At 39.1% G+C, this 17,592-nt stretch overlaps 2 protein-coding genes across 2 annotated transcripts; both read right to left on the bottom strand.

The window, feature by feature from the left end:
• Window positions 1–777: 777 nt before the first annotated feature.
• On the bottom strand, window positions 778–6,137 carry LOC107983162 (lymphocyte antigen 6E). The gene is made up of 3 exons (XM_016995426.2): window positions 6,071–6,137; window positions 4,663–4,782; window positions 778–1,044 (listed from the first exon to the last, which is right to left on the bottom strand). The coding sequence occupies exons 1-3, from the start codon at window positions 6,126–6,128 to the stop codon at window positions 914–916; spliced, it is 309 nt and encodes a 102-aa protein (XP_016850915.2). The 5' UTR covers window positions 6,129–6,137; the 3' UTR covers window positions 778–913.
• Window positions 6,138–11,081: 4,944 nt separating this feature from the next.
• On the bottom strand, window positions 11,082–17,112 carry LOC100561183 (lymphocyte antigen 6E). The gene is made up of 3 exons (XM_003223924.3): window positions 16,979–17,112; window positions 13,287–13,406; window positions 11,082–12,348 (listed from the first exon to the last, which is right to left on the bottom strand). The coding sequence occupies exons 1-3, from the start codon at window positions 17,028–17,030 to the stop codon at window positions 12,140–12,142; spliced, it is 381 nt and encodes a 126-aa protein (XP_003223972.1). The 5' UTR covers window positions 17,031–17,112; the 3' UTR covers window positions 11,082–12,139.
• Between the last annotated feature and the right edge of the window lie 480 nt (window positions 17,113–17,592).

Below are 17,592 nucleotides of genomic sequence, written 5' to 3'. Positions count from 1 at the left end.
TGAAGCACCCCTTATCTCTCTCAACAAAGGTATTGACCACTGGAGTTAAAATATCAAGACCCATTTTAGCCCATTATTGATGGTCCCACTGCATCCCTTTCCAATTGAGTCCCTCTCTGGGGTGGATCAATAAATGGACACAGTCTTCAAAATTATCCAGGCTTTGAGGCATAGCAATTCATATTTCCTTGGCTCAAGGAGGTCTTCGATATCTCCTTGAAGAAAAACCAAACTTCTTCTAGATATCTCCTTGAGCAAGAGTGATGATCCATTCCTCTTGTAATTTGACTCGAAAAGATCCTGCTCCTTAAAAAAAGGCAGAGCTTGAAAAGGTTACTTTTTGAGTCACAAAATCAGATCTCAATATCCACAGATTCCTCAGCTATTGATTCATAGAATCATGGAGTTGGAGTCAACCATCCATGGCTTGAAAATGTTCCCTCCACACACAAAAAATCCAAGGTTGTCCTCAAACCAAACCCCAACAAATACTAATTGGCCTACTGTATAAATCTTAAAATTGCCCAGTCAACAATTTTCCAAATTCTCTATAAGGATGGAGATAAACCTGTTCTGTAATTCATGACATGCATGGTCAATAGTTACTGAACTGGAATATCAATAGAGCCACAAATATAAGTATTTCTGTTTCCTTTTTTTGGTGACCTGTTTTGTTACTATAGTGATCCCATTAATAGTGGCATCTATATCCTTGTGACAGGGGTGAAATTATCACATTTCCACAGGCAGCGCAGAAGATAAGGCTCTGAGTCTATAGAAACAGAATGGCGAAACTTTATTAAGAACAAGCCCAAGGTTGCAATACATAAAAACTAAACAAAGCGATGGAGGCTGGGAGTATTTAGATGTGCCCTGCTGGATGAAACCCAAAGTCCGGAAAATCTTTTTCAAGCTATTCCCCTTCAAAATTACAGAAGCTGGAAGTGCAACATCGCGTAGCAACCGATGCGATGCCCGTGTCCACCTTGTGCTCTGTGCAATTTGGAGAACAAGCTTTGGTGATCTGCTGCTCACTGCTCTGACCTTGGCAGGAAGAAAAAGAAAAAAAGTACCATTATACAAATACATTGCAAACCAAGAGACAAATATTCAATTTTTTCCTCTGAGCCAAATTATGGGATCCAACCATATCTTGAGGCATCTCTGTACCAAATTTCATCGGAATGTGTCAGTTCCCTTTGTGGTCTCCTATCCAAATACTAACCAGACCTAACCCCACTTAACTTTCAAGGTCAGGTTTGATCTGGTTCCTTTAGAGCAGTGGATCCCAACATTTTTCGACCAGGAATCACTTGACCTGGGACCATTTTGACCAGGGACTCTCCAACATTTGTACCAAAAGGGTTATGAATTGGTTTTTGGTCAACTTTAGATTTGGTTTGGTAAATGACAAAGTTGACATGGCCTGATTTAAGGATGAAGCATGAGGATCTCGGACGAATGGAATTAATTATATATATGTTTTTAAGGTTTTTATACTGTGTTTTAATAATGTTATTAACAGATCTGTTTATATTGTTTTGTTTTTATGATTGTAATTTGGGCATTAAATTTTGCCAATTTTTGTAAGCCGCCCTGAGTCCCCTCGGGTGAGAAGGGCGGGGTATAAATGTTGTAAATAAATAAATAAATTTGGGGTGCTGATTCAGAAAATTGCATTGGATAGACCATTTCAGCACCAGTTTCTGATATGCCATCCAGTATTCACCATCTGCTCGCCCACAGAAAACCAAATATAATCATGTGATCATCCAATGCAATTTTCTGAATCAGCACCCCAAATATCTCCAGGAACAGGCCTAAAAACAAAGACACCAAGGCACCCCTGCTTCCAGGCACCACATAGAATAGCTCCGCTCAGCGGGAGGGAGGAGGAGGAGAAACAGCAGTCAGGAGGCTTGTTGTCGTGCCTTTCGTAGGAAGTCAGCTTCTCCCCTCCCGACATCCCCATTGCCTCGGCATTAATAATAATAATAAATAATAATAACTTTATTTTTGTATGCCACCTCCATCTCCCCAATGGGGACTCGGAGCGGCTCACACGGGAACAAGCCCAATACAAATCACATAACATCATAAAATCAAACAGTTAAAACAACAAGCATCACATTTAAAAACAAATTAAACAGGTTAAAGAGGGTTTTGTGAGACCAGTTGCAACAGTGTTGCAACAGTGTAGTAATGGTGAGGCCGCGGACCATATTTTAGTTCTTGAGGACCACTGGTTGGAAACCACTGCTTTAGAGTCCTCGTTGTTGGTAATTGAGCATTCATGGATTTGGGTACCGTAATAGTCCTGGGACAAAACCAAACACCAAAAATCCACTGTATTGCATAATTAAAATCAATCCTAGAGCTCATCTAGACCTGGGTTTTGTTGGTGCCTCAGGGCAGTTTAAAATAATAAGCTGACTTATTCTGGTACCTTAAATATTGCTTTTTTAAATATACAAAAAACCATGAAAATGCAAAATTTAAAAAAAACCCGCAATGCATCAAAATCCTTATGCATGAGCTTATTTTCAACCCTGCGATTGTAGTATGCTTAGAACCTAATCCCCACATATTGTTACTCAATAAATCTAATAATACACAGTATTCTGGTGATTTTTGAAATAGTGGGATATTCAAGAAGTAAGTGGGAAAAGAGGAGGAAGAAACATTGGGATATTCACGTAGCTCCTTGCAGCTACATATAAACATTGTCAGGTTTCAAGGCAGTCTAACCACTTGTTTCAAAGAGATGTCTCATTGTCTTGCAAGTAGTATGTGGTTTGATAACAAACAGTTGAAACAACCTACATATGACATTCATTGTCAGAACTGTGAAAGTGTCAACAGAACCAAAAGGTCCTGTATGCAAAACTCCTGTTTGTTGGCACATCAATCATGCATCTCAGTTCTAATGCTTATCTGTGGTGCAGCTGGTTAGTAGCCAGCTACAATAAATTACTACTTACTACATGAGTTTTAAGCTAGCCCATGTTGGATTGAGCACCCAAACATTAAAAATAGCCCAGCTCATTGTTGACCTAAGCAACCCGAAAGATAGTTGCATCTATCAAGTAGGAAATTTAGGTACCGCTTATGCGAGGAGGCTAATTTAACTAATTTACAACAATATAAAAATCGTCCAGCAGCTTGCAGAAAGGAATGAGGAAGCGATCCATCAAGGACTCGGCGTCACAGTGGATGATGAAGCAGCAGCTCCCCCTGTGGCCAGAATCGAGAATACCCTCATAAAGCCAGAAACTGGAAAATGTTAAATTGCCTCTGTGTCTTCGTCTCTATGTCTTATGGCATTGAATGTTTGCCATGTATATGAACATTGTGATCTGCCCTGAGTCCCCTTCGGGGTGAGAAAGGCGGAATATAAATACTGTAAATAAATAATAAATAAATAAATATCATCACAAGTCCTATCTAGTACTCAAGTTCATCCATCCCAAGTATCAATACTAGTCTTTTATGGCTTCCTCTGTTCCTTGATTGTCCTAGCCAATGGTTTCAAATAAGTGGTCTCTTCTATACCTTATATGCTTCTATATAGCCTATACACCAGGCATGGGCAAACTTCAGCCATCCAGGTGTTTTGGACTTCAACTCCCACAATTCCTAACAGCCTACCAGCTGTTAGGAATTGTGGGAGTTGAAGTCCAAAACACCTGGAGGGCCAAAGTTGGCCCATGCTTGCTATACACAATGTAGTTGTATGCCCCAAGTTGATATTTATGATGTTGTGCTTCAGTCTGATGATGAAGGGGGAGTTGGGTTTATGCAGGTTGACTAAGGAAATGTTGAAGGCTCTGAATTGTCAGAAATGCAGGCTGACCAAGAAAATGTTGAAGGCTCTGAATTGTCAGAAAGGCCGCAGGCTAGCAGGGAAGCTGAAGTTAGTGATAAGGGTGACCTTTCACAAGATTTAGAACATCAACAAAGTTCAGGTGGCTCTGGCAGCGAGTCAGAGGAGTCTTCCTTAGATAGAGACACAAGGTTAAGGTTAAGAGTTTGTCCCAGGCGTTCCGTGAGAATAGCTAGTAAACGTGTGGGAACCCAAGGTCAGAGGAATGCTTTCTTAGCTTGTAAGCATGGTTAAATAGGGAGAAACAGGGAAAGATTTCAGACGAAGCAACGTTGATTTTGGAAGCTTAATTCTTGTCTAGTCTCTGCTCATGGAAAAAGATACTTGCTTTTGTTCCTGCCTAGATTCTGTGTTTGGATTGTATTTTGAAGTTCACGCTACCTTGTTTTTCAGGACTGATTTGCTATATTAGAGACTTTGAACTATTTCCTGCAGAGATTTTGAACTAAATTCTGCAGACTGCCTTTGCAATTGGATTACTGCTTTCTTTACTGCTTTTTATTAAGAGGTTGCTATCTTTTATCAATAAACTGAAAAAAACCAAGTCTGCTGTGGTGGGGTGTGTGTTAAGAGCGAGATGAACCAGTGCTGAGGTGCAACATATCGCACAGCTTCTAAGGAGTCACAAAAATGTTTTTGGTCTCTCTGGATTGGACTGGACAGAGAGTTGACAAAGTGGGACAATGGAGAATTAATGAGGGCTATCTCTGCCAAATTGGAGCTGTCAGACAGAACGACAATGAAGAATCACAATCAAAGACTGTACCCAACAAACCTACCTCTTCCGGCAGCAATAACTGTCGTGACGCAGAATTTGTCCGCTTTGGCACATTTAGCCATTTTCAAACAGTTCTGGTTGGAAGGCTCGTCTTCGCATTGGTAGCACCAAAGGCAGTGCCCTGCATGGAAAGAAACGAAACCAGAGTTTTTGCATAGGATACTTAAGCCTAAATGCATGCCTGGCTCTGCCCTATCCAAGCCCGAGAGCTTTGGTGTTCTGACAATACTGGAAAATCCAGAAAGCTAGTTTGATGACCACAAATGCAAATTAAAACCTAAAAATATACACCTTTTATTTTTACAACTTTGGGCTTCGGATAGTTGAAAATGACTTTATTCTATCCTTGTTGGATGTTGTTGTTGTTATTATTGTTCTCAACCAAGGTTGCAGCTACACTGTTGAATTTATGCAGCTTGATGTCACTTTAGCTGCCATGGTTTAATACCATGGAATGATGGGTTTGTGGTTTTACAAGGTCTTTAACAATTTCTGCAAAAAAAAAAAAGTGCTCACCAAACTAAAAATCACATGATTCCATGGCATTGAAGCATGGCAGTTAAAGTGGCGTCAAACTGCATCAATTCTATAGTGCAGAGACATTTTCACCTAACCTCCTGTTTTCATGGCTGAATGTTTTTCTACTCCAACTGTTTTCAGACCTGCATCGAAACAATCTAGAAGGATGACTTAGACATTCCTTCCTTCTTGTATTAGCATATTGTCAAAACAAGTGTTTTAAAAAGTCAGCCTGCAGGCTTTATCCAGAGATCCAATATCCACGGATTCACTTATACACACTCCAAAAATATATCACCTCCAAGAATGCAGTTTAACATCATTTTACCATGCCTCAATGCTTTGGAATCCTGGGAGGTGTAGTTTAACAAGGTTTTAAACTTGGTGAGGCACCGGCACTCTTTGGTAGAAAAGGTGATAGACCTTGTAAAACTACAACTCTTCTAACAAAGGTTAGTTGAGCCATTGCAGTTAAAGTGATGTCAAACTGCATTAGATGCATCCTAGGTCCTCCAATATTTGCTTCCATCCCAAATATAGTCAAAATAGAGGGTTTGCAATTATCCACATCTTCAGCTATCCACGGGAAATCATAGATAGGGGATTTGTAGTGTATTTCAAAGGGACAAGGAGTGCCTATTTCCATGCAAGTCTAATTTTGCAATATTGACACTCAGCCATAAATGGGAGCAAGTGAAGCCTGAAACTCCAGGTGTTTCCATAGTTCCTTATCATGAGCTCTGCTAGTGAAGCCTGATGGGAATTACAATCCACCTACATCTAGACTAAACCTTTCTCTTGGATTTCCCAATCTCTTGTATTTGTGCCATCTCTCTCTTTGATTCATGAATTTTTGGCACCAACCAAGGATCCAACCTTATTCAACTTACCTTTGTCTAGGCACGCGATCGCCACCAACAAAGACGCAATGCACAAAACCTTGATCATTGTCACCTTCTCTAATGTTGGGAGAGGCAACAGCTGGTTATATACACCTCAGAGGTGTTGCCTTTTTGTGGAACCCGTCATTCAAAGGTTTAAAGAGGAGGAGGAGGAGGAGGAGGAGGAAAAGAAGACAAACAGCCGAGTGAGAGGAACCACAAAGGGAGTGGATTCTGTGGCTGAATTTATGGAGGACACATGGGTAGAACTTAGGTTTCAGCCAAAATGTAGAGTTTCTTTGTAAGGCATGGAGCTGGGAGAGACCACAAAGGTTCTCCACTGTAACCCCATTCTGCCAGGTAGGAAGACACCATTCAAGCCCTCCCGACAGATGGCCATACAGCCTCTGCTTAAAAACCTCCAGAGAAGGCAACTCCAACACATTCAAGGAGTTTTGTGTTGGTTCTGCATTGACAATTTATCCAGAGGCAATCTGGCATGGAATTGGCCACTTCTTTTTCCGATCTCCTTGTCCTCTCCAATATACTTTAAGGACTCCATGATTAATCTGTATCAGTACAAATTAGAAAGAACACATTGAAATCTATCTATAAATGGCATTGTTGCCCACCCACATTATAGAGGATTAATAATGTTTTCTGCTACGTATGCAATTGTGCCCTGTACGATGGGGCACAACTATTTGACAGTGCCATCAACGTACTTCTTGATTTCTTGGCATGACACAACCAGCCTTTGTGTATTCCCTGCTATGCAAAAACTGTGGTCGGGTTTCAGCTATCCATTAAGAGGTTGAGATCGAGTGCCCGGCACGCTCTGCTACACCAATGGCCAAATCAATATACAAACCAGATTTGAAGGCAACAGGAACAGAGGCTTATTACAGTAGAGTCTCACTAATCCAAGCCTCGCTTATCCAAGCCTCTGGATAATCCAAGCCATTTTTGTAGTCAATGTTTTCAATATATCGTGATATTTTAGTGCTAAATTCGTAAATACAGCAATTACAACATAACATTACTGCATATTGAACTAATTTTTTCTGTCAAATTTGTTGTATTACATGGCGTTTTGGTGCTTAATTTGTAAAATCATAACCTAATTTGATGTTTAATAGGCTTTTCCTTAATCCCTCCTTATTATCCAAGATATTCGCTTATCCAAGCTTCTGCCGGCCTGTTTAGCTTGGATAAGTGAGACTCTACTGTACTTTCAGGCTTGAAAGGATGTCAGATACGGAGTCTGTGCTCTCAAAAGATCTAACATAAAACATGCAGCAGAAAGAAAAACATTTTGTTCACTTTGACAGCCATGCAAAAAACGCATGCTCTCCACTGATTGATGACTTGGGTCTGGGCATTCGTTGGCTAGAGGATCCTCCATGGTGGGAGAAAAAACCTTTCCAATGCTAATTAGGCTGATTAACTGAAACATTAATGCTGGCTCCCAGTGACAAAGGACTCTTGCCACACCCTGGACTCTCCACAGATATATATTCTTTCGTTTCCTTACTTAGTTTATCCATACCTCACAACCTCAGAGGATGCCTGTCATAGATGTGGGCGAAACGTCAGGAGAGAATACTTCTGGAACATGGCCACACAGCCCGAAAGATATACAACAACCCTGTGATCCCGGCCATGAAAGCCTTCGACAACACATTGAAATAGCTGTCGTTTGTGGATTTGAAGTTTGAGTCTTTTGGGAGGTCTGTCTTGAGAAAGGTGTGGACTTTGGAATGCGGTGGTGCAATATGCAAACCGTTGGTGATGAGATTAATTTCCCAGTCCAGTCTACACAGCTCCAGAAAACACAATGTCTTTTTATGCAAACATAAACAGTTCAATTAAAATTATACAGAGTTGATCTGTGCGCTGATGTCTGGCAGCTAATATCTCTGAACTCCCTCGGGAAATCGGAAAACTATTTTACATGATGGCACCATCTTCAGATGCTGGCATGGTCCCTTCCTGATGGCCTATCTCACAGGAAATGGGAAGTTGGAAAATCCCTTCCGGATACTCACCTAGGTATATCATATTATTTTAGTTTCCCAGATGTGTGCTGAACCATATGAACACGAAGATTGTTACCACGTTTCAGCGCACCTGTTGTCTTTATTAATGAACATATATGTTGAGATCACCAAGGTCTTTAGCCTTCTCTGCCAAGGATACCTGGTGCCTCCCGGATTCCATAGCATAAAGCCATGGCAGCTAAAGTGGTGTCATACTGCATTAATTCTACAGTGCAGATACACCCTCATCCAGGGAGAGAGAAAAGGACAGAAACATGCCAGTCCCAGCCAAAAGCAAACTGGTGCATCTGCTCTTACCTTATGTGTTCTTCCACAATAACAACTTTTATCATCTTGACCACACTTCTCTGTTGCTCGGTCACAAGTGTCCCAGTTTCGTTCATGAAATGTTATTATCCTGGATTTAATGCCTAATAAACCTACTTATAGGTGACTACCTAAAATAGCCAGTGCAAGTCCTGTTTACGAGAGGAAAGTGGGGTAATAATAATAGATATTAATGCTAATACTAATGCTAATAATAATAATCATAATCATAATCATAATAATCTAACCACACTACTTACAGTATCAACCAAGAAAATCTAGGCTAAGGTCCATGTGCACTAGAGAATTCAGGGCTTAGTTTGACACCACTTTAACTGGCATTGCTCAGTACTATGCAATCATGAGAGATGTAGTTTTACAAAGCATTTAGCCTTCTCTGCCAAATAATGCCAGTGCCCTTTCCAAACTACAACTCCCAGTATTGCATACCCTTGAGACATGGCATTTAAAGTTGCATAAATTCTACAGTGTAGATACAGTGTAGAGACTAAGGATGCATCTTCTTTGTAAAATGAAGGCAGTTTAACACCACTTTAAACTGCTATGGCTTAAAGATATTCAATCCTGGGAGTTGTAGTTTGCTGCATTAGAGAAAGCTAAAGACCTTATAAAACTACAGCTACCATAATTCCATGACTTTGATCCATGACAGTTAAAGCCACGTCAAACTGTATTTATTTGATTGTATAGAAGCACCCCAAGTCCCATGAAAGCCAAGAAGCCAAACTTCTTGTGTTACCTTTCTGTATCAGACTCTTAAAATTGGTTTATGTGGTTTGCAATGGAGATTGTTGTCTTCCAGCTCAGTGGTGAATCCCTTATGGTTTGTAGTCCAAACTAAGACACCCAAAGGTCTGAGCTATTTCAGGTTAAAGCTAGCATTTTGGATAGCTCTATTATTTAGACTAAAATCCATGGTAGAATTCACTACCTCTTTGATTGACACAACCATCATCTACTTGGAGTTGTTTGCCATTCTAACTACGGCTAGAATCAATAAATATTGAGCAAATAAAATCAAAGACCAGAAGTGTAATAAACATTGCACACTGGTACCAATATGATACTACTTCAAGTCTTATGGCACCATCTTATACAATCCTGGTATCTGTAGAATTCACAGGTTACTTCAAGCTCTCATGGTACAATTAATACAGTTTGTCACCACTTTAACAGTCATGATTCAGTGATATTGAATTATGGGAGTTGTAGTTTGTTGAGGAACCAATACTAATTTAGTAGAGAAGGCTAAAAACTTTGTAAAACTATAACTCCCAGGATTCAATAACATTGAGCCATGGCAGTTAAAGTGGTTTCAAACTACATTAATTCTATGATGTAGATGCACCCATGGTGAAGCCAAGAAGGTTTGCTCATATCTTGGAATATATAGAACTAGCTGTGCCCGGCCACGCGTTGCTGTGGCAAAGTGGTGGTGGTATTGGTTAAAAATTGTTGTGTAATTTTTATTTGATGTTATTTGCATTTTTTATTAATTTTATTGTAAGTTATATTTTTATTTATTATATTTTATTATTTTCTTGTATTATTTTTAGTTATTTTCTGTTATTATAGTATTTTATTGTATTAATTTTTAGTGTTTTAAATTATTTTTAGTGTTTTTTATTATTTTTTATTGGGTTGCTAGGAGACCAAGTTGGAGGAGCTTAGCCTTAACTGGCAGCAATTGGATAAAAGCAATTATTCCTCTCTCTCAAATTAGGACTTTATTTTTCTTTTATTTTTGTTGTATCAACCTAGAGGCGTGGATGATGGGTTGTGTTGTCAAATTTCGAGGTTGGGGGGCCTGTAGTTTTGTTGTTTTGTGGGTCGCCGTGATGCCATCACTCTTTTATATATATAGATTTCCAGAGTGCAATATCTGAATTGGCCACATGGGGGAACCAGAGATACCATTTTCTATCTATTCTGAAATAACTGATTTGGAACTGTCTGAGTTTGCTTGCACATAGGAGGCATGGGAGCCTTTATTTAGGGGAAGTCACACCTCTGAACCAGGTGTAAATGAGCTCACAACCTCTGAGAATGCCAGCCATAGATGTGGGTGAAACTTCAGGAGAGAATGCTTCTGGAATATGACCATACAGTCCGAAAAACTCACAGCAACCCAGTGGTTCTGGCCATTAAAGCCTTTGACAACACATTGTAAATGAATTGTTTCCTGATACCTTTGTTGTGAGAACCACATTCACAATGGACCCAACCCAAATGCATGCTTTTCCTGTACACGCCTTCTTCGGCCTCTTTTATGGAGGAAGAAAGGCAAATAGCAGTTCCTAGTAATGCCATCAGCAATCTCATGATCTGCCCACAAACATGTTATTCATTTTGTCAGTGTTTGCTCCCTGCAATTAACGCTTATTATCATGGTTTTAGAAGAAGTGGTTAAAGATGTCTTTTGCTCCATGACCCGCCTTGACTTTTGCGTGTTTTGGCTGGCAATTGGTCGCTCAAAGGTAAACACAGATTTCATTTGCAAATCTGCGGAAAACAAATTAATGAGAGTTCCTTTTATTGTTCCTCCACATCTTCTTCAACCCATTGACAACTCCATCCCACAAAACTGCTTCTGGCATTTCCATATTTTGCAAATATTAATGAAGATGGAGATATTAAATGGCAAAACTTTTATTAACAAACAGCCCAAAAACAGTGAATACAATGTCAAATGTAGATCAAGGTACAATGATGAAAAGGTAGGAAAAAATGAGACAGAGAATAATACAGTAAGATAGCTGGAAGAAATCTATCATGTTTAGGATAATAATTGGAATATATTTCTCTCCAGTGGAGCAAAAAGGTAAATTTTTGTAATGAATTACTATAGTAATTAAATTACTTTTTGAAGTAACAATCTTGAATTACTTTTTTGTTATTGCCATGGAAATGGTTTTCTTGACTTTTACTTATTAATGTGTGTAAGCAAAAGGAAACATCAAAAGGAAAGATGAATGGCTAAATCATGGTGAACCCAGAAAGGTTTGCTTTATAATACAGCAGACTCTCGGTTAATTGGAACTCAAGCAACCAGAACTTTGAAGCAATTGGCAAAAAACTCCAAGACATAATGCTTTAAATAAATCAAAATAAAATAAATTGTATTAGTAAACATGTAAGCTGTGTTTCTTTTTTCTTAATATACTTTTAATGACTGTTTTCCAATATTAGTATCAAGTCCATACAAAGTTTATGGCATGATATATGAAACGAGATAGTATCAATTAATTGCAACTCTCAAGCAATCAGAAACAACACTTATCTGGCATCTACCTATCCCTACGAGTACTAACTGAGAGTCTATTTACTGTATCTTGGAATATACGCAGAATGTCCAAAGTGTAATATCTGAATTGGCCACTTGGGGGAACCAGAGAGCATTTCGTTTTTTTCCCAGGGCCATAGTAACAATCTTTCAGTGAGTTACCTTTCTGGATTGCAGTAAGTAGAACAAGAAATGAATCATCACACAATCAGAGTAACTGATTTTTTTAAATGGGAACAATATTTACAAGGAACAAGGAACCTGCAGGTGATAAAGTTCCATGTGTGTAGTTTTCCTTCGGAAGAAGGTGCAATGGACATAAGCAAGCTCTTCCATGATGCTTTCTGGACACGCTGGATGGAGTTGAGCTTTGCTCGTTTTTTAGATGGAAACGTGAGCTTCACACTCTCACAATCCTGACCGGAAGATGTAGAACAGGCTTGCCAAAATCCCGAAGGTCACCATCGCCCCGTTGGTTTTCACGCTGCTGGCCCCACTAATATTGCACAGGGAGTTCTCGCAACAACTAGTCGAAGTGGATCCTGAGCTGGTATCGGAGAACTTCGCAGTACAGTGAGGGGCGCATTTCTTGCTGAGCCGATACGTTGTGTTCTCACCTTGGAGAGGAAGGAAAAATCAGACATGTTCTAAATATTTATTAAATTTCCAAAATTATATAAAATATTGCAATACCGCAACAAATCAGAAGCTAAGGTGTTTGTTTGAAAAAGAATTCTCTAGTTTCCATTTAAATTAAATGGAAACTAGGGAGCTCTTTTTCAAACATTCTGTATTATACCATCCATTTTACCATTTATGTGTTTTAAATGCCATTTTTATCCTGTATTTTTGTTTTAATTGATATATTGTATTACTGTTTTATCTTTTTATAGTGTGATTTGTATTATGATGCCTATGTTTTGTTCTGTGTTGTTTGGGCCTCTGCCCCATGTAAGCCGCCCGGAGTCCCCATGGGGAGATGGTGGCGGGGTATAAATAAAGTTATTATTATTATTATTATTATTATTATTATTATTATTATTATCATTATCCACCCATCCTTCCCTTAAACTCTCCAAAGCCTCAACTGCTTGAGCCAATGATCATGGATTCTGGGAGCTGAAGTCCCAAACAACTAGAAGACCAGTGTTTTAGAAACACTGCTCTAACTGGTGGGATTTGTGCGAGATTGCATTGGCTTGAATCCTGTTGGCGACATACAATCATATAACCTCCCATCTTATGTCACCAACAGGATTCCAGCTGATGCAATCTCACCTGGATTGCATCAGCTGTATTTTTTCAGTTCTTATGGATGGAGATATTCAGTATTGTCAACTCTGTCCTTCAGTGAAGTTGCAGCTTGTTGGGAAAAGGAAACAACATTAAAAGCTCCGGGTTAGTCTGCATTTGTCTGGGTGCATTGTTTAGATACCCAGGGCTAATGCAACATCTCTGCTTCATTTTCTAGTACAGTAGATAGATCCTGGAATTAATGAGGTTTTTATACTTCAAAATTGCCATTTCAGAGAGTGTATATCAGAAGGGTGCCTACCGTTCCTAGTGGTGGTAACAGTTGTGCTACAGTATTTGTCCATCTCGTCACACTTCACCATCTTCATACAATTCCAGTTGGAAGGTTCTTCTTCACATCGGTAGCACCAGAGCGAATACCCTGGAAAAAGAGGAAAGAAGAAGATATATATATATATATATATATATATATATATATATATATATAAGTGATGGCATTACGGCGACCCACAAAACAACAAAACTACAGGCCCCCCAACCTCGAAATTTGACAACACAACCCATCATACATGGCTCTAGGTTGATACAACAAAATGAAAAGAAAAATAAAGTCCTAATTAGAGAGAGAGGAATAATTGCTTTTCTCCAATTGCTGCCAGTTAGAAGGCTAAGCTCCTCCAACTTGGTCTCCTAGCAACCCAATAAAAAATAATAACAAACACTAAAAATTAATACAATCAAATACTATAATAAGAGAAAATAACTAAAAATAATACAAGAAAATAATAAAATATAATAAATAAAAATATAACTTACAATAAAATTAATAGAAAATTGCAAATAACGTCAAATAAAAATTACACAACAATTTTTAACCAATACCACCACCACTTTGCCACAGCAACGCGTGGCTGGGCACAGCTAGTATATATATATAGACACACACACACACATATACATACATACATACATACATACATACATATTTCCTGGACAATTTCCCCCTGTGCTTTCTTTACTCCTTTGCTATGATCTGCAAAACTCCAAGCAACTGAGAAAGCTAAATAATCATAGAACTGCAAAGGGATAACAAGTTTAATATTCAACCAATGTGAGTTGTTAAGATTATTCTTACGCACCTTTTGCTTGACTATGGGTGCATCTACACCAGGCATGGGCAAACTTCAGCTCTCCAGGTGTTTTGGACTCCAACTCCCATAATTCCTAACAGCCTACTAGCTGTTAGGAATTGTGGGAGCTGAAGTCCAAAACACCTGGAGGGCCGAAGTTTGCCCATGCCTGATCTACACTTTCCAATGAATGCAGTCTGGTGCCACTTTAACTGCCATGGCCCAAGACTACGGCATCATGTGAGTTGTAGTTTTACACATCCTTTAGCCTTATCAGCCAAATAGTTTGGATGTCCCACCAAACTTCACCTCGAATGATTCCATGGTATTGAGCCATGGAACCTAAAGTTGGGTCAAATGTAAGCTTTATATTCAGAAGAGATTTGCCATTGCCTTTCTTTGAGGCAGCTCTCCAAGCAATACATCTTGCCAAAACAATTCCAGAAAATCATCACCGTAAATTAAACCCAATAATGACTGAGAAGCATAATCCACCCAAAGCCTTAATCCAAAACAAATTGAGCATCCTTTATCCAAAGTGCTTGAGACCGAATGAGTTATGGATTTTGGAATACTTGCAAATACATAATGAGATATCTTGGAGATGTGACCAAAGTTTAAACACAACATTCATTTATGCTTCATATACATCTTATACAAATAGCATATACAGATACAATAATATCTTTATTAATTTTGTGCCTGGAACAAAGTTTGTGTACCTCAAAACCAACAGAAAGCAAAGGTGTCACTATCTAATCCACCCATGAGGACAATTTTGGAGCATTTCTGATTTCCAGATAAGTGAGCTTAAGCAGGATCTGTGTTCTCTCTCCGTTTTATCAATAACAAACCCATGATGTAGACTAGATGGACTGAGTGTGATCGATTTAAGGAAGCCCAAATGGATTTAATATGGCTGAATCTGAGCCCAGGTCAACAAAATCCCATTTACTCTATAAGATAACTACCAATCAAGGACTTCTGGCAGAATCAGACTCTTTGTATTTCTCCATATCATCGGTTCCCAAATTTTGGGTATATTTACACTAGAATTAGTAATGTTCGACACCACTTTAGCTGCCATGGCCCCATGATATGGAATCATGGGAGTTGTAGTTTTATACGGTTGCCAAAGAGTGCCAAACTACAGCTGTCACGATTCCATAACATTGAGCCACGGCAGTTAAATCGGTGTGAAAGTGCATTAAGTCTACAATGCAAACGCACCCTCGATGCATAAACTGGTACTCAACAACACTGCTTCCTTTGCACAAACCAAAGTATTTGTGTGTTTGCCATCTATAATTGAATGGAATAGGCTTGGCATCCTACTGCAAAAAAGCCAATTTCTTTCCCAAACCCACCATGGCTAAAAGGAATTTATAGGGTTTCTTTCTTCCATGTTTTCACCAGCTCCTTCTGAATGTATATCTTGCAAGAAGAACATCGTTTCTAGTGGGAAACACCTCTTTTTTCCAGATATCGAATTAATGCAGATTGACTTTAAATCTCATGGATCAATGCGATGGATTTGTAGCTTTATAAAGTCTTTGGCATACTGTTCCAAAGGATGTTGCTGCCTCACCAAACTACAACTCCAAGGATTCCATAGCTCTGAGCCATTGGAGTTGAAATGTTGTCAAACTGCATTAATTTGACAGTGGAGACGAACACCATGCGTGAGAAACAAACAGCCATGCAAATGACATTGCCTCAGCCAGTGGTAAGGAATAATAGAAACTGAAGTCCAACCACATTTGGAAACGACTCACTACTAATTTTTTTTTTAATTTTTTTTACAAATTTTAATTTTTTAAAACACAAAAAATATATACCGTAGGCATACAAAACATTTACAATTCCCACCACCAACACTAGGATTGTTTTCTTTTTACACATTCATTTCTTTGTGAGACAATCTTTATATCTTTATCTTTATTCATTTTCATCCTATATACTATATAACATTTGTATCTTATTTCTTATGGCTTGATCTCCAGATTGATTCATGATATAGCTCTTTACCCTTGTCCATCTTTCTTCCATTTCTCTTGTTCTAGTTTCATTAGTTTTTACAACATTTAGTTTCACATTCATAATTTCAAATTCCATTTGCTCCACCATATATATATTGGTACCATTTACTTATTGTCCATTTTGATTGATCTTTCCACCCTAATACTATTACTGCTTGTGCACATTCAATTATTGCTTCTTTTATTTCCCTTTTATTTCCTGTACTACGAATTTAAACTACAGTAGAGTCTCACTTATCCAACATAAATGGGCCAGCAGAATGTTGGATAAGCGAATATGTTGGATAATAAGGAGAGATTAAGAAAAAGCCTATTAAACGTCAAAATAGGTTATGATTTTACAAATTAAGCACCAAAACATCATGTTATACAACAAATTTGACAGAAAAAGTAGTTCAATATGCAGTAATGCTATGTAATAATTACTGTATTCACGAATTTAGCACCAAAATATCACAATATATTGAAAACATTGACTACAAAAATGGCTGGGATAATCCAGAACGTTGGCTAAGCGAGACTCTACTGTACTAATTTAAACTCTTGAATTTCCAACCCTTGTCAGACTAGATCTACATTATCATATAATCCAGTTTCTGAATCCAGATGATCTGCTTTCAATTGTATTATATGAGTCTACACTGGATTTAGAAACAGGACCATATGGCAGTGTAGATGGAGCCTCACTTGGATCCGAAATATTGAGATACTTGTGGGTTGCACCTGCCAGCCTTCCTCTCCAGTTGGCTCTGCTGCTAAGGCTGATGGGACCTGCAGTCCAATAACAACACCCCAAAAAACCTCAAGCCTTTTTTCCACCTTACCTTCTCCTACCAAGACGGCCACCACAAACAAGGCAATGCACAAAGTCTTCATGGCTGCCACCTTGACCTTCCCTGGAGAGAATACCAGTCTGGCAGCAACGGCGAAGGAGGGTTATATACCTGGGAGGGTGTTCCCTTCTGGTTGCCATGAACCCCGGTAATTTCAGGGTTTGAGATCAAGAAAGCACAGAGCGCAAACACAAGACTCATTGTGGGAGTTGAAACCACTGGGTGTGTCTGGCAGACAATTTATTCGTGGGGATGCCACGGGCAGGAGAGATAAGGAAACCGGATGGGGAGATGCCCTCTCTGGAATGAGGGAGCCCCAGAGTTGGAAGGGACCCCAGGGCCATCCTGTCCAACCCCATTCTGCTATGCAGGAAGGCACAGCTCAAGCCCTCCCAACAGATGGTCATTCAGCCTCTGCTTAAAAGCCTCCAGAGGAGGAGATTCCACCAGACTCCAAGGCACTGTCAAACAGCCTGTTCCATCAGGAAGTTCTTCCTAATGTTTAGGTAGAATCTCTTTCCCTGTAGTTTGATTCCATGGCTCCATTGTGTCTCTAGAATAGTGCAAAACAAGCTTGGCCTCTTCTCCTCAATGTGACATCCTTT

Source organism: Anolis carolinensis, chromosome 4, assembly GCF_035594765.1.
Source record: "Anolis carolinensis isolate JA03-04 chromosome 4, rAnoCar3.1.pri, whole genome shotgun sequence".
NCBI classification, from domain to species: domain Eukaryota; kingdom Metazoa; phylum Chordata; class Lepidosauria; order Squamata; family Dactyloidae; genus Anolis; species Anolis carolinensis.
The sequence above is the reverse complement of the archived record's forward strand: the minus strand, read 5'-3'. Positions and strand labels throughout refer to the sequence as shown.

Excerpts from the sequence above, each read along its gene's own strand:
- LOC107983162 (XM_016995426.2), bottom strand. The coding sequence starts at position 6,128 with ATGATCAAGGTTTTGTGCATTGCGTCTTTGTTGGTGGCGATCGCGTGC. Across the intron at positions 4,783-6,070 it reads GATCGCGTGCCTAGACAAAG|GGCACTGCCTTTGGTGCTAC; the intron begins GTAAGTTGAATA and ends CTTTCCATGCAG. Across the intron at positions 1,045-4,662 it reads AGTTATTGCTGCCGGAAGAG|GTCAGAGCAGTGAGCAGCAG; the intron begins GTAGGTTTGTTG and ends CTTCCTGCCAAG.
- LOC100561183 (XM_003223924.3), bottom strand. The coding sequence starts at position 17,030 with ATGAAGACTTTGTGCATTGCCTTGTTTGTGGTGGCCGTCTTGGTAGGA. Across the intron at positions 13,407-16,978 it reads GGCCGTCTTGGTAGGAGAAG|GGTATTCGCTCTGGTGCTAC; the intron begins GTAAGGTGGAAA and ends CTCTTTTTCCAG. Across the intron at positions 12,349-13,286 it reads TGTTACCACCACTAGGAACG|GTGAGAACACAACGTATCGG; the intron begins GTAGGCACCCTT and ends TTCCTCTCCAAG.